Below are 19,953 nucleotides of genomic sequence, written 5' to 3'. Positions count from 1 at the left end.
CCATAGTGGTTTGCTTCTCTCCCAACAAATCACATGCAAAAGCATTAGATTCATGGTTTGTTTGGGGAAATAAACTACAAGCCCAGGTTTCAATGACCCAACAAGCTGACTATGGCTTGTTTATTGGCAGCGCAGCAGCAAGAGCAGAGGCAGAGCAAGTGCTGACAATTGCATCAGCATGCAGCTCCATCACATTCAACCATATTTTATTTTAACTTTGGTTTAATGTGACCTTTGAGCCATGTCAATATGTGTGATAAACATCCTAAGCTGTTCAGCTGGACTAATGTCCCAGGGCACTTCCAGATAGAACAGAATAGATACTTTATTGTCATTGTACATAGTACAACGAAATTGAATGCCATCCCATAAAAAACAAAATAAAATCACAATTACAGCCACCCACCCACAGACACACACCCATTCCAACTCCCCAGGATCATATTATTTAGTTACAGCATTTAAGATGGTTATAGCTCTTGGATAGAAACTGTTTTTTAATCTATTCGTTCTTGATCTAATTGTTCTGTATCTCTTGCCCGAAGGCAATGGCTCAAAAAGACTATATCCAGGATGAGATGGATCCTGTAAAATATTATTTGCTTTTTTAAGGCAACGGGAGTTGTATAGTTCTTCCAGAGATGGGAGAGGATGACCGATAAAATTTCAGGCTGTGGTTATGACCTTTCCTATCCATGACTGTGCAGCTGGAAAACCAAGCACAGATACAGTATGTAAGAATGCTCTCTATGGAGCCGCGGTAGAAGGACACCAGCAGTCTCTCACTCAGCTTGTTCTTTTTTAAAAGTCTGAGGAAATATATTCTCTGCTGGGCCTTCTTCACCAGAGCAATGGTATTTACTCTGCTCGATGGTAACACCCCAAAACTTAAATATAGCCACCCTCTCCACCTGGTCCCCGCCAATATACAGGGGCTGAATGTCCACCTTTTTCTTCCTGTAGTCCACCACCAGTTCCTTGGTCTTGGCAGTATTAAGGACCAGATTATTATCTCCACACCCAACCATAGAGCCGCTCCACCTCGTCCCGATAGGCAGACTCACCCCCCCCCCCGAAATGAGCCCCACCACAGTGGTGTCATCAGCAAACTTGATTATTTTGTTGCTACAGTCATACGTGTATAGAGCAGAGGACTCAACACACAACCCTGTGGGGAGCCAGTGTTAAGGTTAAGAGCTGTGGACATATATGACCCTACTCTAACCCTCTGGGAGCGGTCTGACAGAAAATTCAAAACCCAGAGACAAATGGAGTTAGAAAGTCCAAGCGCCTCTAGTTTGGACATCAGTCTATGGGGGAGGATAGTGTTGAAAGCAGAGCTAAAGTCCACGAAGAGCAGAGCGGCATGGAGAGTGGTAGTGAGGGCATCCTCCGTGGATCTATTCACCCTGTATGCAAACTGTATTGGCTCTTTCCACCTTTTGTGGATGAAGAGACCCGCTGCAGCAGCATTGATGAAGTTGGATCTGTTAAATGCCTCCATGGGAGATCACCTGGAAACCCCCATGTATACAGCAGTGAGTTCTGCTAAACAAAGGTGGAATATGCACATAACAAATGTATAATCGGGGTTTAACTGCTGCCTGCAATATGTAATAGCACTGTTCAAAATGGTTTTAATGTAATTTTATTACTGTGAGCCACCCTGCACTCCCTTTCAAGTGGAAGGGTGGGTCATAAATTTGAAATAATCAGCATTGTAACTAGTAGACATTGGTGCCCTGTCACTCATTCACTGTAGCATCAGCTTCTTTGTCAAGGGCATCTCAGCACTGTAAGGAAAAGGGGACTTAACCTGTATTGGCTCCCTATGTAAACTGAAGGCAAGGCAAGATGACATTATTCTCAGACTTAGGAGCATACTTCAGAGTCGACTCAAACCAAGACAGCACCACACGGCAGGCACCATACGGCAGCACCCAAAGACCACCAATCTCTCAGATACCCCTGACTTAACTCAGGGGAATGGAAATCTACCAGCATTCCTTACTCCTACAAAAAATAAAAAAGCACAGGAGCTCTTTCTTCCATTGGACTAACCATTCAAAGGAGCAGCAACAAGTAAATGCAGAAGCCACTGGCAATTATCCATCTTGGCATGCCTGTATCTGCACATCTCAGCCCCCAAAATTAATAAACAGAAGGAAACTAATTTGTTCATCTCCATATGCAATGGCACACCCTGCTGCTACCGTATGCCCCAAGCCTGTGCTTGAAAACTGAGTGAGACGCATGGGGCTCTACTTCCTTCGCCTGCCACTCCAGAAAGGGAGGGTGACTTAGTGCTCAGCCACACACATTAGCAGAGCAAACAGTACCAAAAGCGGCAATGCCCTGAGCACAGAAAGGTTTGAATCTCATTAAACCCACTGAGCATAACTCTAATTTATATACACCGTTCAAGATGCAAGAGAAGGGAGCAGGCAGGCAGGGATGAAATATGATACAGTATTTGAATGGACTAGGTACTGATTATACAGTAGCTCTAGCACTGAGAGGTTTTCCACACAAGTGCCTGGAGGACACCTGCTTAATACTGTGTCTGATTTGTCTGATGACTCTGGAGAAGGAGGACATGTGCAAAAGGCTGCCATGCTAGCCAAGAAGATGAGCCTGGTCAGCATAGCTGCCAAGTTTTCCCTTTTCTCGTGAGGAAGCCTATTCAGCATAAGGGAATTTCCCTTAAAAAAGGGGATAACTTGCCAGCTATGCTGGTCAATATTAACTCACTAAATGTGAATAGTATTGAGAAAACAGTCAGCAACTGGAGATGCAGTCAAAACTGAACAGAGACTGAATGGTTGCTTTTGCTTGCAGCAGGCATTAGTAATGAGCTGCACATGTTTTGTCTTTGCCACTGTTAACAGATGGTGTACATTAAAACATGGGTGAAAAATACCTGGTAGCTAGGAGAAGACTGTTGGCTTCTGTTACCTCTCAAATCAGCAATTTAACCCAAAACCAAAGTGTGTCAGAGGTGAGCACTGCCTGCTTCATACACTTGAAAGGAAACAAAAAGACTCCTGTCTCCTTTCTCTTTAACAGTAAGTGGGAACTAATTTCTTTAAAACTGAAGTACTCCTGCCTCTGAAAGGCAACCTACTTCATTTAGGATCCTCAAAAAGAAAAGAAAAAGGGGGAGGAGCACTCCAATAAACATGTATCCATTTAACTGGCTTACTAGCTGATTCTTAACTTAAAAGTCAAAGTTAATGAGCTAAAGATCCCTGATTAATCACTGGTCCAGGCTTGAACTAGCTGTGAAAGAACCTCTTTTCTTAAGAAAGAACATAAGAAGAGTCTGTCAGGAAAAGGCCTACTAAAAAGTAGGACCCTGGCAGAGACACATGCCCAGCTGGCATGTTCACCCCCTTCTGGGCGATCGTTCAGGAGCTTCATAAGCATTCTCCAGCCCGAACATCACAGCGACTGGTGCCAGAAGACACCAGCACACTTTAGGGTTGCGCAGTGGTTGCGCAGTTGCATAACAGAACTCAGTGGCACAGCATCTTGGCTAATCGACTTTATATACATATAAACACACACGGAGCTCTTCATCATGGCTCCCTCTCTCTAGCTTCACAGACCCCAAAGAGAAAGAACAAAGGAACAACAGTCCCACTTAGGAACACAGTAAGACAAACATCCTGTCTATGTCACTTCCACTCTGTGGATTGAAAACACATACAGTCATATGATACACAATAAACCTATGACTGCACATGGGGAATGGATCTCCCAACAGAGTCCTCCTAGGGCAGACCAGGGACTCATGTAGCCCAGCATTCCATCCTACAAGTGCCCACTGAAACAGAAGGCAATACTCATTTCACTTCTAACTGTCCTCCATCCTGAAGCATCCCAGGGTGATTTAACAAAACAGTGAAGCCAAATACAAAAGCATAAATAACAACACAATACTTTAAAAGGCTTTAAAAAGAAAGGTAAAACAATTAAAAACCAGAAATGGTGAGAAACTGAAATTGACAGATTTATCCATCCCTAAAGGGGCAGTACCATCACCTTGAATTATGGTGCTGGAGGAGACTCTTGAGAGTCCCATGGACTGCTAGAAGATCAAACCTATCAATTCTTAAGGAAATCAGCCCTGAGTGCTCCCTGGAAGGACAGATCGTGAAGCTGAGGCTCCAATACTTTGGCCACCTCATGAGAAGAGAAGAATCCTTGGAAAAGACCCTGATGTTGGGAAAGATTGAGGGCACTAGGAGAAGGGGACGACAGAGGACAAGATGGTTGGACAGTGTTCTCGAAGCTACGAACATGAGTTTGACCAAACTGCGGGAGGCAGTGCAAGACAGGAGTGCCTGGCGTGCTATGGTCCATGGGGTCACGAAGAGTCGGACACGACTAAACGACTAAACAACAACAAAGGGGCAGTACCATCACCTCTTCCTCTCCTTGGGCATCATTTCCCTCCAGCTATTGGCTGCTAGCAAAGGGCAGTGGTGGTTCCTCTGTGCTTCCCATTGCTTAGTGGCCATGATGTAGGTTTTTTCCCCACCTTGGTTGCTGCTTCAGCCTCTCCCTTGCTAAGAAGCTGCAGCTGCATCCTCTTCTTCCCCACAAACTACAATCCCAGCAGGAGAGCCCCTTCAAGGCAAGCCATATCTTTCTCCCCACTGCTCCACAGGCTGGGCCCTTCCATTCTACAGGGAGAGTATTTTGGTCAAAGCTCCAGACAGAAGACCCAGGGAGAACAGATCCTGTATTTTGCAAACCACAGTATAGCACTTTAAACATGAGCTTATTTCCCCTAGTATTGCAATTCTATTTAAGGTAAAAGACAGCAGGTACTATGTCTTCTGCAGAGACTGGGCCATGGTAGAACAGCCACATTGGCCCATGATACATACCACTGGCCCATGCAGGAGAGCACCAAATAGCATATCTTATATTCACACAGCCTTGCAATTGCTCCCCCGCCCACCTCCAACTCTCAATGAGATCTAAACGTATGAAATGCTGTACCTCTCTTTCCCCCTTCAAGCTCATCAAACGCCCTAAACCAGAATAAGCTCCATATAACTTTTCTTGGTTAGGTTGTTAAGCAGCCAAGAATATGCACTCATGAGCTAGCCTGTATTCCATATATAAATGTTCAAATGGGTTTTTGTTTTGCAGGACACAATACAGCACTCTAAACATGAGCTGACTTCCCCTCCCAATGTGCTCCCAATGTACTCTGTCTACAGAACAAATTGGTTGTCCTCAAATAATTAAGACTAGAAGACTGCAAACATATTATTGCAAAGTGTGAACAGGTGCACTAGGATGCTCCTCATAGAGAGCTACCTCTGTGATATGACTCTCTTAACAGCTGTGGGAGGAAATAATAAAAGTTAATCAAGGTAAAGCAAAAAATTAGGGCCAATAATAGCTCCTCAGAAAGATCCAAGGTATGCTCAGATTTTAGTAACAATTTCTTATTGCAAATAGAATGTAAGCAAGGGGAGCTTGCCAGGTTTTGCTGTAGAGCAACTATGGCTTGGAATAGCAGGGATTTATTAATGACCAAAAAGCTTCTTTTCCAGAAACCCACTGGCCATCTGCTCAAACCTTATTCTGGTACCATTTTAAATATGCGCAATCGCAACACAGAGACTTTTGCCATTCAAATATGAGGATATATATCCCTGCTGGTGTTTCCCATCCTCCTGCATAGCCACTGGGCTTGATTCCAGGTTGCTCCTTCATTCCCATAAGGAAAGAAGTAGTCACCACTAGTTTCTTTCCATCTGCAGCCCTGCTTACCATATCCTACACCAGTGTTCTCTGGCCATAGTAGCTGGGCCTTATGGAAGTTGGGAGTTCAACAGGTTCCCTGCCTCTATACTAGACTTCAGCAGGAAGAGGGATGGAGTGAGGGTGGCTCTGTGGCTCTTGCAATGCTCCAGGTTTGCCTAGGTTTGCCTTGGCAAGTGCTCTGAAGAAAACTGCTCTTGGCAATCAACGCCAAATAATTTCCTTCAGGGGTGGATCAAGATGGTCTATGGATAAAGGCCCATTTTATTCACATAAATATTTTTATTTAAGTGGTCTGTTGTTGCTTCAGTTTTCAGTACACCACTTAGAGATATGTTTAATATATTAAGCTGTATAGAAATTAACTAGTATCCATCACCATGGTACAAAATCAGCCAGAACGTGCTGCCAGGTTTCCCTAACTCACCTCTTGCTTCAGTCTATGCTCAATCAACTGAGCTCTGAAGCCCTTGCAACAGCTGTCCTTAAGTCTCCAACCTCAGGGATTATTCCTGTTCTCCCACTGAACTGTCACATGGACTCTCTCTCTTTCTCAATCTGGAAGTAGCTTAAGTGTGAACACAGGAGTGTGCCAACTCCCTGAAAGCAGCTCACAGCCATCTAGATACTACCTGGTCCTTTTTACTGCCACACAACACTAAGCTAAACCAAGGCTTGGCTTAGCATGCTGTCCAAACCCAGGTTTGTGGTTTAGTTATCCTAAACTCCCATGAGCCATAAACCAAGAACAAACATTGCTTAGCAGCTAAAAGGGCCGTGAAGAAAAAGTGGCTGTGAGCTGCTTTCAGGAAGTAGGTGCACTCGCACATTAACACTACCCTGTTTCTCATATTTTAAGACATACCCATAAAATAAGCCATAGCAGGATTTTTAAGCATTCAAGGAATATAAGCCATACCCCGAAAATAAGACATAGTGATAGGCGCAGCAGCAATGCCGGCCGCAGCAGGAGGAGGAGGAAAAAATAAGACATCCCTTGAAAATAAGCCATAGTGTGTGTTTTTTGAGGAAAAAATACATATAAGACATGTCTTATAATATGAGAAACACGGTAAGCCATGTGTGGCACATGAACCAGGTCACTGTTACAAAGCCCTGCCCTCAGTTTAATGGGTAGATTTACAGATTCCAGAATGACTTCCACTATTGCAGAATAACTCTGTGACTTCATGCCCACAGCTAGTTCCACCCAGAAGACTTTGTAATGATTTCCCATCAATAGTCCTGCAGGACCCTAGAGTTCTGCTGAAGTCTAGACCATAATCAATCCAATCCTCTTGAGTCCATGGCCCAGCCCTGTAATACTGGATCCTCCCACCAATACAGGAATGTTCACTTGGAGCTGTAGTTCTTCAAGTGACCTCCACAGCAGACATGTGCAAAGGATTACACAGAAGCCATAGCAATCTCTCACTTTGTTTTCTGGAACCCACAAAGGCCAGGATGCTCTCCTGTAAACATTCCCCAGAGGAAAGAGAAGAGTGGGGAGGGGCACCCACAGTACTCACTCTCAACTATGGTCCTGCGTCCACTGCCATCATCATTGATTTGCTGGATGTTGCCAAAGTGAATGTCGCTGAAGAAGATGCGGTTGCTGCCCTTGCTGCCATGGTGATAGTCAAAGGCCAGGGCAATGACGTTCTTCATGTGCTCGCCATCTTCAAACGGCTTGATGGGTGCATTGAGGTTGTTCTCATCTGACAAGTGGATGCTCTTGAGAATGGTGCGTTCTGAGTATAGCAGGTAGCCATCGTAGTCGCGGCAGCTTACACTGTCTTCAGAGAGCATGCCATGGGCACACGCGCAAGTCCGCTGGCCTCCTCCCCGGTACAGGCACAATTGTTCACAACCACCATTATTCTGGGCACACACATTAGTACCTGTAGAAGAGAGGAAGCACCCAGTTGCTTTTCAACCTGCTCCTATCAGCATGGATGGCCTAACTAACCACGAGGTGAATTGAATACCCCCACCCCCCCTACTGCTTGGTGTAGTGCTAATGCTGGGCCTGTAGGCCAGGCTCTCTCTTCACGCACCCTTCTGCCTGGCTCTGTTGAAGACCTTGATGTCCTTCAGCTGCACTCCTATTCCTGTGCGCAGGGACACGATATCTGAAGCATTGTCCTTGCTGCCCCTCTTAATGGATCCATTTGCATGAGTCCTAAAAAGAGGCACAGTCAAGTGCGTGAGTATGAGATGTACCCACAAAGTATTAACACATCTGCCTCATGACTATGTGCAGAAAGGAAGCATTGATAGGTTATGAAAATGAGACAATAATCTTCAACATATGCACACTCTTACTTATGCATGTTGTTAAGAGTATACCCACCCACCTTGCACCCAAATATTCATGGATTATCCAAGCACAGACTTCTCCCTTGATTAACACACTTACAACTGACTCATGCACAATGCATATATATGTATGTGAATACACACATACACACGGCTCAGCATTGCTTCAGAATAGATACAACCACTTCAAAAGATTAAATTATATTCCAGTATGCAACCAGGTTCCAACAAAGGAAGCAAAGAGCTGTATCCAATTACACCATACCCAGAATAGACCCATAGGCTTCAGTAACTGAAGCCCACTGATTTCAATGGGCCTTCTCTGAATACAACTTAGTCGGATACTACCCAAATTATCCAGCCATAATGAACACATGTGCCATCTGAAAGGGAACAGAGCAATGTGGCTGTTGCAAAATCCTTTCAAGCATGACTCTGGACTCTCTCTGCTACAACAGCCTTGGTAGCACTGAGGCACAAACCTGTCACTCCAGTAGACGTAATCCTCAAAGACCGATACTGAGAACATGTCCATGTTATTATGAGGCAGGACAACCTCTCTCTTGTCCCCTGTCTCCAGGTCTATGCGTTCGATCTTGTCTGTCCGGGCATCACACCAATAAAGCTTCCCATCCTAGAGAGAGAGGAGGAGGATGTAGGATATATTTTCTCAAAATGCAGGGAGTCCTGCTTTGTTTTCACCCTGGAGCTGCAAAGATACACAGCCCATCCCTGGCATAAAACACCACAGCCCTCTGCAGCCTGAGCGAGCCCCCATGTGCACTCCCGAAACCTGCACACTTGTTTCAGAGATTTCCCGCTTCTCCTGCCATTCTTCTTCTTCTCTCTTGTGAAGCTCAGCCCTGAGACATACCTCATAGTCAATTGAGATCCCATTGGGCCAGCTGATGCTGGTGTTGACTAGGACCACTCGCTGTGTCCCATCCAGCCAGGAGCGTTCAATACGAGGGTACTGGCCCCACTCTGTCCAAAAGAGATACCTGGAGGAGAGGAGAGAAACGTATCACATCTTCAGCCATGCAACTTAGGCCCAGTTCAAAAATACCCTACCCTTCCTCAGCAGAATTCAAACCAAGGTACAGTGTCTTCTCTCAGCCCCATGATTTGGCCCCACTCTGTGAGGAAAATTAGGCTGACAGATAGATTGCCTTGGATTTGGGTCTCTTTGGCTCTAGTTCAACACTCAACATTCTTCAACAGCTTTCCACATTCATCACAATGGCTAGTGCTGTATGAGTGGGCTGCCACAGGTCATATACAAGAAACTGAATGTCCTTCTCACCTCACCTCAGATGCAAGGTTTTCTAGCAGAGACCCAGCAGACTTGCCTTTCCCAAACTCCAGCCCTTAACACCAACGGTGGGGAAGCTGCAGCATTCCAGGTGTCCCTGGACTCCAACTCCCATCCTCCCTGACCACTGGCCAAACTGGCTGGAGCTGAGGGAACCCATGAGCCCATCAATATCTGGAGAAACCACAGATTCCTCACCCTTGCCTTAGGCTCTATTAACTCTCACAAAGAAATGGATCCTGAGCCTATTCTTACTGTGAGCATTTGCCATGTGCTCAAACCGACTACTTAGGAAAGGGCTGTAGCTCAGTGCAGAAGGTCCTTGGTTTAATCCCCAACATCCCCAGGGAGGGACCCCTGCCTGAAACCCTGGAGAGCCACTGCCAGGCAGTTCTGACCAAGATGGACCAGTGGTCTGAGTCAATATAAGTTAGCTTCCTATGTGCTCACCACAGCCAATCCTTACCCTTTCGCGGGGTGCACAGTGATGGCACGCGGCTTGTCCAGTCCCTGTGAGATCACCACATAGCGGAATGAACCATTGAGCCTGGCCACCTCAATGACATCAAAGCCTTGGTCAGTCCAGTAGATGTTTCCTGAAGAGAAGGACGTGCAAGAGGTGATTATTCAACCAGTTGCTTCACACACTGCAGGAGGCTGGTGTTCCCCTCCACATCCCACCCAACACTTCCTCATCCCTATCTCTGATTGATTCTTTGATGCTAACTGCACACTGCCTTACCTGCAATCCAATCCACAGCAATGCCCTCCACCCGGCCAATGCCATTGGTCACCACATCTTCTCTCCATGTCTGGTCCCGCTTGGCCCGACTGATAGTGCTCAGGCCCATGTCCACCCAATAGATGGTGTCATTCTCTGAAGGAAAAAAGGAAGCGTGTTGTGGATGTCAGGGGGAGAGGTTCAAAAGTGATGATATGCAAATCTGTGAGAATTATCCCTCTACAGCAACACACAGCATCCACCATGGTTCTAAGTCTCCCAGTTTCCCCAACCCCAGTTATCTGGTCCCCAAAAGTCCACTCCTTGGCAACAAGATCTAGTGCACTCAAAGCCATGAAAGCAGAATAAATAGGTTTACTGAACTCCTGTAGCTCCACTGGCCAGGCAGAACCACAAGTGAAGGCAGCTAAGGGGAAACAGTGGAGAATCCCAGTTTTCAGAGGGTTAAGACAGGATAACTCTAGTTTAAGTCAACAGTACATGCTGTGGGTTCAGCCTGGATGACAAGTAGGATCTAGACTCCACTTGTCAGCTAAATAGGACCTTTCTTTAGGTGTTGCAAGGCCAACGTGACACAACTTCAACCAGCAAGCAGTTGTGGAGTGGCACACCAAATATGAAAAAGCATAGGGCAAAAAGTAATTTCTAAAATGTGTAAAATGTTATTAGAATGGGAAACAAAAGATGAACTGGTAAAGCCAGCAACAATACACTGGGCAAGGGATATAGGTCACAATATATAAATGTCAGCATGGGAGAAATTATGGATTACAGATACGACATTTACAGCATATAATACATTAAAGGAGAACTATATGAAAATGATGTATATTATTTGACTATGTAGAATTGGCAAAGATGACAGGAAAAAATAGGAACCAGACAGACCAAAAGTTCAACAAAGAATGGGATATATACAGATGATATTTAAAAGAACATTGTTCCCATATGAAATCTTTGACATGCTTTGATTAACTTCTGCTGTGTCATATGCTACAAAGATTATACAGTAGATGTTTTATGATAAGTTAAATGTCATACAATATGCAGTCAACAAGGAAATGAAGGACCCACGCTGAGGAAGTTGGAAGTCTCAACCTATGAAATAACTTTATTTTATATGTAATATTTGCTTTGTATTTGATGTGTTTTCTTTTTTTGTGGTGGATGGATGCAATATTTAAAAATCAATAAAGATTAAACTGGAAAGACAAAAAAGAAAGAAAGAAAAGAAAATGATGTATAAATGGTATTTAACTCATAGTAAACTGGCTAAGATGTATAAAACCGAATCAGATACGTGCTGGAAATGTAAGGAAAAGGAAGTACCTTTTACCATATGTGGTGGTCATGTAAGGTAGCGAAAGTTTTTTGGGAAATGATTTACTGAACTGAAAAAATGATTAAAGTATCTTTTATAAAAAGACCAGAAGCTTTTCTTTTGGGAATAATAGGTCAAGAAGTACCAAAAATGTTTATGTATGCTGCGACAGCTGCCAGGAAGATTTATGTGCAGAAATGAAGAAAAGAAACAGTTCCAACCCACGAGGACTGGCAGATAAAACTGACGGATGTGGAGAAGGTTAAACTCACAGGAGGAATAAGGAACCAGGAAGAAAGAATTTTTAACAAAGACTTGGGGAAATTTATTGACTATCTGAAAAGTTATTGTAAGCAACTTAAAATGTTAGCAGGGTTAATGTAAAATGAGCAGCAAAGAAAATTTAAGGAAATTTTAGAGATAATAAATAATTAAGGAATTATTGTGGATATGCAGTAGTAGAGATAAAATGGAAGGAACCACAGATGGAGAGAAAGTCGATTTGATGTTATTTTTGGTTATGTTAACTTTTATGTTTTGTTGTAAAATGGTAAATACATTTATTTATTTTTAATGAAAAAGCACAGGACATCTATGTCCATACATGTTCTTCTACTGGTTTAATCACAACGCAAAACATATTTTCTTATTTTCCCCTCCTTCCCTTGTCCTCAACAGTTACACCAATAGCTCCTGTGTACATGTTGTTCCATCCTTCTCTCATGGTTCCTACAACCTTTTCCTTGGCCCGGGGGGGGGGGATTTTAACCTCACCCCACTTCCGGCTGCATTTCTGCTCAGAATTGTACGGCCTCTCAATTTCAGTGTGGCTGCCAACAGTAATGGTTTTGAGATTTGCTGCCCCCAGATTCTGGCCCCTGCAGAGCTCTGGCTCCCTCATGCTGGGTTTCTTGCATTCTCTCTTTCTAAACATGAGGATACAGAGTATATTGTACCTAGAAACCTCTATTTGCTCCGCATGTTGCTAGATTCCAACTCCAATCAGCCAACCAAGCCAATGGTCAGGAATGATGAGAACTGGAGTCCCAACAACATCAGGATGGCACCACATTGGCTACCCCTGCCTATGCCAATAAAGGTCCTCTCCATAATAAGCTGTGGGGTCAGGACATCAAATTTACAGCTGCTAATAATTTAAAAGAAAACTTCTTGAAAATCTACTACAGATGGTATTTAACACCTGTGAAACTGGCGAAGATCTATAAAATCAAATCCAATTTGTGCTGGAGATGTAGTAAAAAACCGGGAACTTTTATCCATTTATGGTGGGAACGTGAGGAGATAGTAAAATTTTGGAACAATATACACGAAGAAATGAAAAGAATGATGAAACGATCAATACCAAAAAAACCAGATATGTATTTATTAGGTTTGTTAAATGAGGAAATCCCTAAAGAAAATATAAAAGTCTTCTTATATGCAAGTACAGCAGCAAGAATGCTAATAGCAGCAAATTGGAAATCTGCTAGGATACCATCAGTAGAAGAATGGATAAATAAATTGAGCGAGTATTTATTACTGGCAAGATTAACAGCAGCTGTAAGGAATCAGTCGAAGCAGAAATTAAGAAAGGAGTGGGAAAGCTATGATGAGTATATGAGGAAACATTGTTCGAAAGAAGATATGTTAGCATGTGTAGACTAGGGGATATGAAGGGAATAAAAACAAAAATAACTAATTGGGAATTTAAATAGCAAAGTGGAATTATATTGGAAGAAAATGCACGAGTGAGTACAAGAATGAAAAAGGAAGTCCAAATAGTGCGGAGGGAAGTATAGAGGGGAGGGGAGGGGTGGGAGAGGGAGGGTAAAGGGGGGTTGTATTTATGCAAATGATGGATTTTATCTCATTTAAGTTTGTTATTTCTTTTGTTGTATATTTTGAAATTCGAAATAAAGTTTTTTTAAAAAAATTTAAAAAAAAAAAAGGTCCTCTTCATCTACATTCCAAATGGAATCACACTCAACTCAGACTTGGAGAATGAGAGGACAACATGGCTCACCAGAAGCACAGCTGAGGACACACTGTAGGAGTCCAGAGTTCAAAGCACAAATGTACAAATCCCTCAATTTCTCAATTTTCCAATATTCAATTCACCCCACTGCCACAATTCAATTTAAGCAAAGAAACAAACCTCTGCACAAAAATGTGTGTGCATTTTTGAGTGCATTTCTCCTAAGACATACATGTTAATACACTTTTGCCTAATATTAGGGATGGGGAAGAAATTCACTTGGCACCTATTGCACCAATTGGCACCTCTTGCACCAATACACATATCAAAGTGCAATTACTGCATCTTTCGATATTTGCACTTCTCTGAATTCTGTGGTGCAGTTCTCCAACCCACAGATGTATACAAAAATGTGCATGTTAAGGAGAGTGTGCATACATTAGCAAAAATAATGTGCATGCTCACAAACGTATGGGAAAACTGCTTGCAAACAATGCAGATGTTTGGCAAAATTATATTAAAAATACATGTAGTAGGAGAAATGTGCACAAAAAATTGTGATTTTTTTAAAAAATTGCAAACTGATGAAGAAATGCAGTGAAGTGAATTTAAGATTAGAAAAATAAGAAACTGACAGAAAAAGAAATTGATATACTTGCCCATCTCTACCTAACATATGCACTTTGTGAGCAATTTCCCCTAATGCAAAGCGTTTCCAAACATCATTTTCTTTAATATATGCATTATTTTTAGTATTTGCATCTGGGTGGAATTTTTTAAAATAATGAAATGCAGGACAGAAAAGTTTTGGTTCATGTATTTCATTCAGAAAGTGCAGAGTTAGGGAGGTCTGCATTCAAATGTTTCTATCCATATCTACTCCAGACACAAGGGGTCAACCTACTTTAAGCATTTACCTACCAGCATGGAAATCAATACCAACAGCCAGTGAAGTCCCAGAGACAGGCACCAGAGCATCAGATCTGTCATTGGGATCCAGTGGAATGCCCCGGATACCCTCATGCACAGAGTAGAGGAGGAAAGAGCCAACACCTGCATGGAAGAAAGAAAAATCCAACAGTCACAAACTGGAGTCTCAGCACAGGGCACACAGGAGAGGCCAAGATTCAATGTGTGGAGACCTGGAGAACTGCTGCCAGCCAAAGGAGGCAGTCATGAGCTGGGTGAACCAGTGGTCCAACCTAGCACAAGTTCACAAGAAATGGGGAAGGGCTGTAGATAAATGTCTGAGCATATAGTTTGAATGCAGAGAGTGTTACTTTGAAGGAAGGGGGGTGACAGAGAGAAGAGAATAATAATAATAATAATAATAATAATAATAATAATAATAATAATAATAATAATTTATATACCTCCTTTCATTTGAAAAAGACAGTTTTAGTTTGCCTTCCTTTATTTCCACAAGCCCCACCCACACCTAATAGCTTATGAAAACTTTTGGTGCAAAGTAAGACATTAGCAAAAGTGTAGAAGCTACTTTTAGCCTTCTGCATGGGTTAGAGTATAATTATTTAATCAACCAATCAATTAATGTTAACCAGTGGTGTTGTGTGAGCTCACCTGAGGCGGGGCTGGGCGCACACTGGGGGTATGTGGGTGCATGCACGTAAGGGTGCAGGACACAGAGGGTGAAGGAGCCCACCAGGGCACCCTAGCCTTCATCGGCAAGACTGCCGGAGCGGCCCTGCCCCATATCGGAGCCTGGCCAGCTGAAATGGCACTTGGCGGGTACAAACCAGGCGCCCCATGCTGGCGCCCCTGGGACTTCCCAGCTCGGTGCTCCTATCTGCAAGTGTTGGTTCCTCTGACATGGGGAGAGGAGCACCGGGCTGCACTGCACTGCGGGCACCTGCATAGGGGTGCCTGCTTTGTGCCCCCTCAAAAATCTGTGCCTGGGGCCACAGCCCCTCTGACACCCCCTACACTACGCTCAAAGTGCAGCCGCTGATAGGAATTCATTTTGGATTTGTTTAACATTTGTACCCTGCTTTTCTCCACTCAATGGAAAGTCCAAAGTAGCTTACAATCCATTAAGTCACAACATTATAATCAATATAGACAAAGTATACAAAATATTGTAATAGCTGCCTCTCTCCAGAAAGGACAGCAAATGTAGGTAGCTTCAGGTTCTGAGAAAGAAGAAGGGAATTCAGAAAATGGGCCATGGGGAAAATACATTGTCAGGGGTGTCAAACTGCCTGAAGAGAGCAGACTCCTCTGAAGAGATCCATCACCCTCCACTGGAAAACTCAGGCAGTGAGTACCAACTTCTGTGTAGCCAAAATTAGATGACTTAGAAACAAAAGAGAAGTACCAGCATACTGAGGTTTTCAAGAAGCACAAAACAATGTCTCTTTTTAAATAAAAAGGGGGGGGGGAACCAAAATCCAGCAGCCCAATGACGACTGAGAATGCTTAATAGCAATTGAATGTTGGAAGAAGCTGGGAAGGAAAATGGAAAGCCAGGGAGGGGGAGCATCAAGGAGAACATAGGAGGCTCCCTGAACAGAAGCACTCTTGTCAGGGGCTGAGCATTTTACTGCAGGTACCACTTGCATTCTCCACTACTGAAATGAGCTGCAGGGGGAGGCGTTCGGCGCTTCCCATAGTGCATCTTTACATCTTAGGGAGGAAAACTACCACCTACTCAGAGAAGGTAAAAAGAGAAGAGAATTTTGGAATATGTTCACTTTGCTGAACTATCTTATGGAAAGGAAGTGCACATCAAGGAAGACCTCTGGTCCATTTGCCTTTGTTTGTATGCAGCCACAGCTGCCCTAAAGGGAGGATAAGAAACCTTTGGGCAAGCGGCCTCCTGCAGGCATTTTCTAGCCAGGCAATTCTATGTTTTGCCCTTTGCATCTTAAGGATCTTCCACATTTTGTTTTTTTATTAAATGTACACCTACTGTACATTTCATTATCTACACAAAAAATACAGTATGTGAGGGAGACAAATATGTGTTTGGAAACACAAGTCTCCTAAAGGAAGAGAGATCCGGGGTTGGCTGCAGCACCCTGTCAAATGTACATTTGGTGCCACACTAGTACATGGACAGCTCCATAATTAACCAGGACAAACGCAGGGCAATTGTAGCTTGAGCTGCAAACAGTAGCCACCAGGTGGAGCTGTGCTACACAAACACTCAAGATACTGTATACAGAGCAACATAGTTCCCAGGAGCCAGGTCTAACAGCTGCAGACCACTCTCCTCAAACCCCACAGGAGTCAACTGGGGTCCCCTCACCTTCACAGGACTGTTGTCCACTCTTCAGGCTGTAGCCAGCCGTACACATGCAGGATCGAGTATTCTCTGAAGTAGGAAGGCACAGCTGGGAGCAGTCACCGTTGTTCACGCTGCAGGGGTTGGTACCTGCAACAGTGAAGGTGAAATAATGGAATTAAGTGGGCACTACGGACACAGAGCCAGACAGCACCAGGCTTCAGTTTTGACTGTCAGGTGACCACACACATGACCATCTTGCTTCACCATGGCCACAGAAAAAAAGGGTGAACGTTATGGGCATGTTAAGACAGTCATACAAGGAGCTTGAAGTGACGCAGTGAATACTTAATGTTGTTGAATCAGCACCAAATCCAAAGCTTGGTCTCCTATGAGACTGCAGGCAAGATCTTTCCATACAGTATGTGAGCCTTGGCACACCATCACCGATTCTCTGCTTCCTGAGTTGGAACCACCGTGAGCCCTGATCAATGCTCACACTTTCCCACGATGCTTCTTCAGGCCCTCCCCTTGCATAATGTCCTTTATGATCCAAGAGCTTACCATGCAGCTGAATGCTCTCATTGTAGATCTTCATATGCATGACCAGTGTGGTGCTGTTGCGCAACACAACTGCTTCTGTGCCATCCTTCTTGTTGCAGGTGCCCATTTTTTCTGAAACCTGATCAGCCCACCAGAGTTTATCATCTGGGAGAGAAAGAGATGAAGATTATGTAGCTTGCCTTTGCAGGCAGGGCATACTCTGGCTGAACTTGACACAGGAATCACAAGCACTGTGGCCAAGGGGTTTGGAGTCCAACAACACCCAGAGGACCACAGGTTCCTTGTCTCTCGATTAAAGGGTGCCTGTACATAATAATAATAATAATAATAATAATAATAATAATAATAATAATAATAATAAATTATTCATACCCCGCCCATCTGGCTGAGTTTCCCCAGCACTCTGGGCGGCTTCCAACAAAACACTAAAATACAATAATCTATTAAACATTAAAAGCTTCCCTAAACAGGGCTGCCTTCAGATGTCTCCTAAAAGTCTGGTAGTTGTTTTTCTCTTTGACATCTGGTGGGAGGGCGTTCCACAGGGCGGGTGCCACAACCAAGAAGACCCTCCCTCTGCCTGGTTCCCTGTAACTTGGCTTCTCGCAGCGAGGAAACCGCCAGAAGGCCCTTGGCACTGTGTCACAGCATGTGCCACCCCTATGCAAGAGGTATTTCCTCCTATGTGTATGAGAAGGGGAAATGCCCACCCACCACCTGTAGTTTGTAAATAATATTTCTTATCTAATTAAATTCTTTAAAAAATGTGTTGCACAAATAATCAGAGTGGCTTTTATTTCATTAAGATGGGTTTAAATGATTGATGCAACTGACTCAATGATGAAAGTTCACGGCTCTACAAAAAATAGGAGCCAGCCATCACCCATGTGCCTGGCTCGGGCATGGATAGGGGCATCTGGGAGGCTGTGGTTAGAAATATTACTACTACTACTACTACTACTACTACTACTACTACTATGAGGTCAATCTGCTGGATAAGACCTCTGTCCCAAAGCCCTGCCCTGATGACACCACTGGTAAAACCCATTTAGCATTCAACAAAGATCCTTTAAGCCTCAATTTCTAAACATCACTGCTGCAGCAGCTGTGACAAATATAATGGCTTCCTGGCACTGCTGTGCGCATGCGTGCGTAGAACAGGGATCCCAGGTGAAGCATGACACTTTAAAAAACATTGAGAAAAGCTAAAATAAATGGAAGGAATTCAACGTTTCAGCTTGCCAGACAGAACGATCCCCACTCTCCTCCCCCTGTGCGCTGTTTTGGGGGTTCTCTTGCCCCCCCATAGCCAATTTCAGGGGTGTAGGGGGAGAGGGAGAAATCCCCAAGCAGAAGCCCACTGGAAGCTCATCTTTTGCAGTGCCTTAATAGTATTTGATTTATAGAGTACCAAGTTTTTCATAAACTACAACTGATGTTAAAATGGATATGATAAATAGCCATCAAACATATAAAGGTAGCTGCTTAAATTTTAAAACAAAATACAGCAGTGGGATCTTCATTTTACAGTTTAATTGCTTCCAACAGATATTATAATGAGAACAGGTACAAAGATTTAATGATGTGAACCAAGGTCTCAACGGGAAAAGTGGATTTATTTCTCATTATAAAACTTGATGGAAGGAAATTAATGTTTATCACTTTAAGGATGAAGGTGGCAGCCTATGAAAAATTCATACCCTTTGCAAAAATAGCTAATATTCTATCTGGAGGTAGAACAGCATCTTCTCAGTAACAGAAAATTGCTGCTTAATTGTCTGAAAAATGAAATTCATCCAAAACAGAAGCACAGACTTGAGAGAAAAAATGTGTAATGTGCATTAAACAATTCACATGCATTGTACCTTCCCCCAAAAAAACAGCCAATAGAAAAGTCCATGGATATGATGTTTATATATGGCCCTCTTCTCGCGGTTGCTTACCAGACTGCTGTAGCAATAGCTCCCAAACTCAGCACTGTGACTCTTACCCATGATAGCCAATGCTGTGGCCTTGCGTAGCTGGTTCTTCATGGTCTCCAATACCTCCAAGCCACTACCATCCAAGTTGCACCTATTGATGGTACCACTACCAGAGCTGATCCAGTACAGCTTGCTTTCCTGGTAGTCAATGGAAAGCCCTGTTAGGAGAGAATAGCCAAGCATGAAGGAGGAGCAACAGCATCATCATCAATGAAATCTGCAGGCTGTGTTAATTACAGCCTGTGAATGTGCATTAGAGATGGGCAATTCAGACTATTTGCAGTCCATGTCAGCTTCATGCACATTCATTCGTATGTCTGTCCACATGCGATTTCTAAACTAACACATTCCTTAAAAAAACCCACAACCCTTATTTTGCCCTGTCCTTTCATAAGCCACCAACGATACTTGGGGAATGTGAATGTGTGTGTTTTTCCCCCTTGCAGAGGGTTGAAAAGCAAAGAAGCAAGATCAGGGGATGGTGGATGGTGAGGTCTGAGAATCAAGCTGAACTGTGATGTGGGCATTTTGGACTTTGCTATTTAATACACAGGGCCTTGGAGCCTATGTCGCCAGCACCAACTTCTCTCACACCTACCCTTTTCCTATTTTTGCTTGCTGCAATCCCGGGTCAGGATCTTATGCGGATGCATATCATTCCATCCTTGTGGAATGCGTGAATGTGGATTAGAGTAGGATAACCTTCTCTC

General features: G+C 43.7%; 1 protein-coding gene across 6 annotated transcripts in view; it reads right to left on the bottom strand.

Moving 5' to 3' along the window:
• LRP1 (LDL receptor related protein 1) overlaps positions 1 to 19,953 on the bottom strand; it is a 329,900-nt gene that overhangs the window by 67,044 nt on the left and 242,903 nt on the right. For all 6 annotated transcript variants that reach the window (XM_060272175.2, XM_060272177.2, XM_060272178.2 and 3 more), the window contains 10 exons: positions 19,252 to 19,401; positions 17,262 to 17,405; positions 16,722 to 16,847; positions 14,375 to 14,506; positions 10,158 to 10,292; positions 9,882 to 10,011; positions 8,978 to 9,104; positions 8,586 to 8,737; positions 7,842 to 7,966; positions 7,314 to 7,685 (listed from right to left, as the gene is read on the bottom strand). In XM_060272175.2, coding sequence (XP_060128158.2) covers positions 7,314 to 7,685; positions 7,842 to 7,966; positions 8,586 to 8,737; positions 8,978 to 9,104; positions 9,882 to 10,011; positions 10,158 to 10,292; positions 14,375 to 14,506; positions 16,722 to 16,847; positions 17,262 to 17,405; positions 19,252 to 19,401 — 1,593 coding nt within the window. The remainder of the gene's footprint in view (positions 1 to 7,313; positions 7,686 to 7,841; positions 7,967 to 8,585; positions 8,738 to 8,977; positions 9,105 to 9,881; positions 10,012 to 10,157; positions 10,293 to 14,374; positions 14,507 to 16,721; positions 16,848 to 17,261; positions 17,406 to 19,251; positions 19,402 to 19,953) is intronic.

Source organism: Zootoca vivipara, chromosome 2, assembly GCF_965207765.1.
Source record: "Zootoca vivipara chromosome 2, rZooViv2.hap1.1, whole genome shotgun sequence".
NCBI classification, from domain to species: domain Eukaryota; kingdom Metazoa; phylum Chordata; class Lepidosauria; order Squamata; family Lacertidae; genus Zootoca; species Zootoca vivipara.
This window is presented reverse-complemented; position numbering and strand designations above follow the sequence as displayed.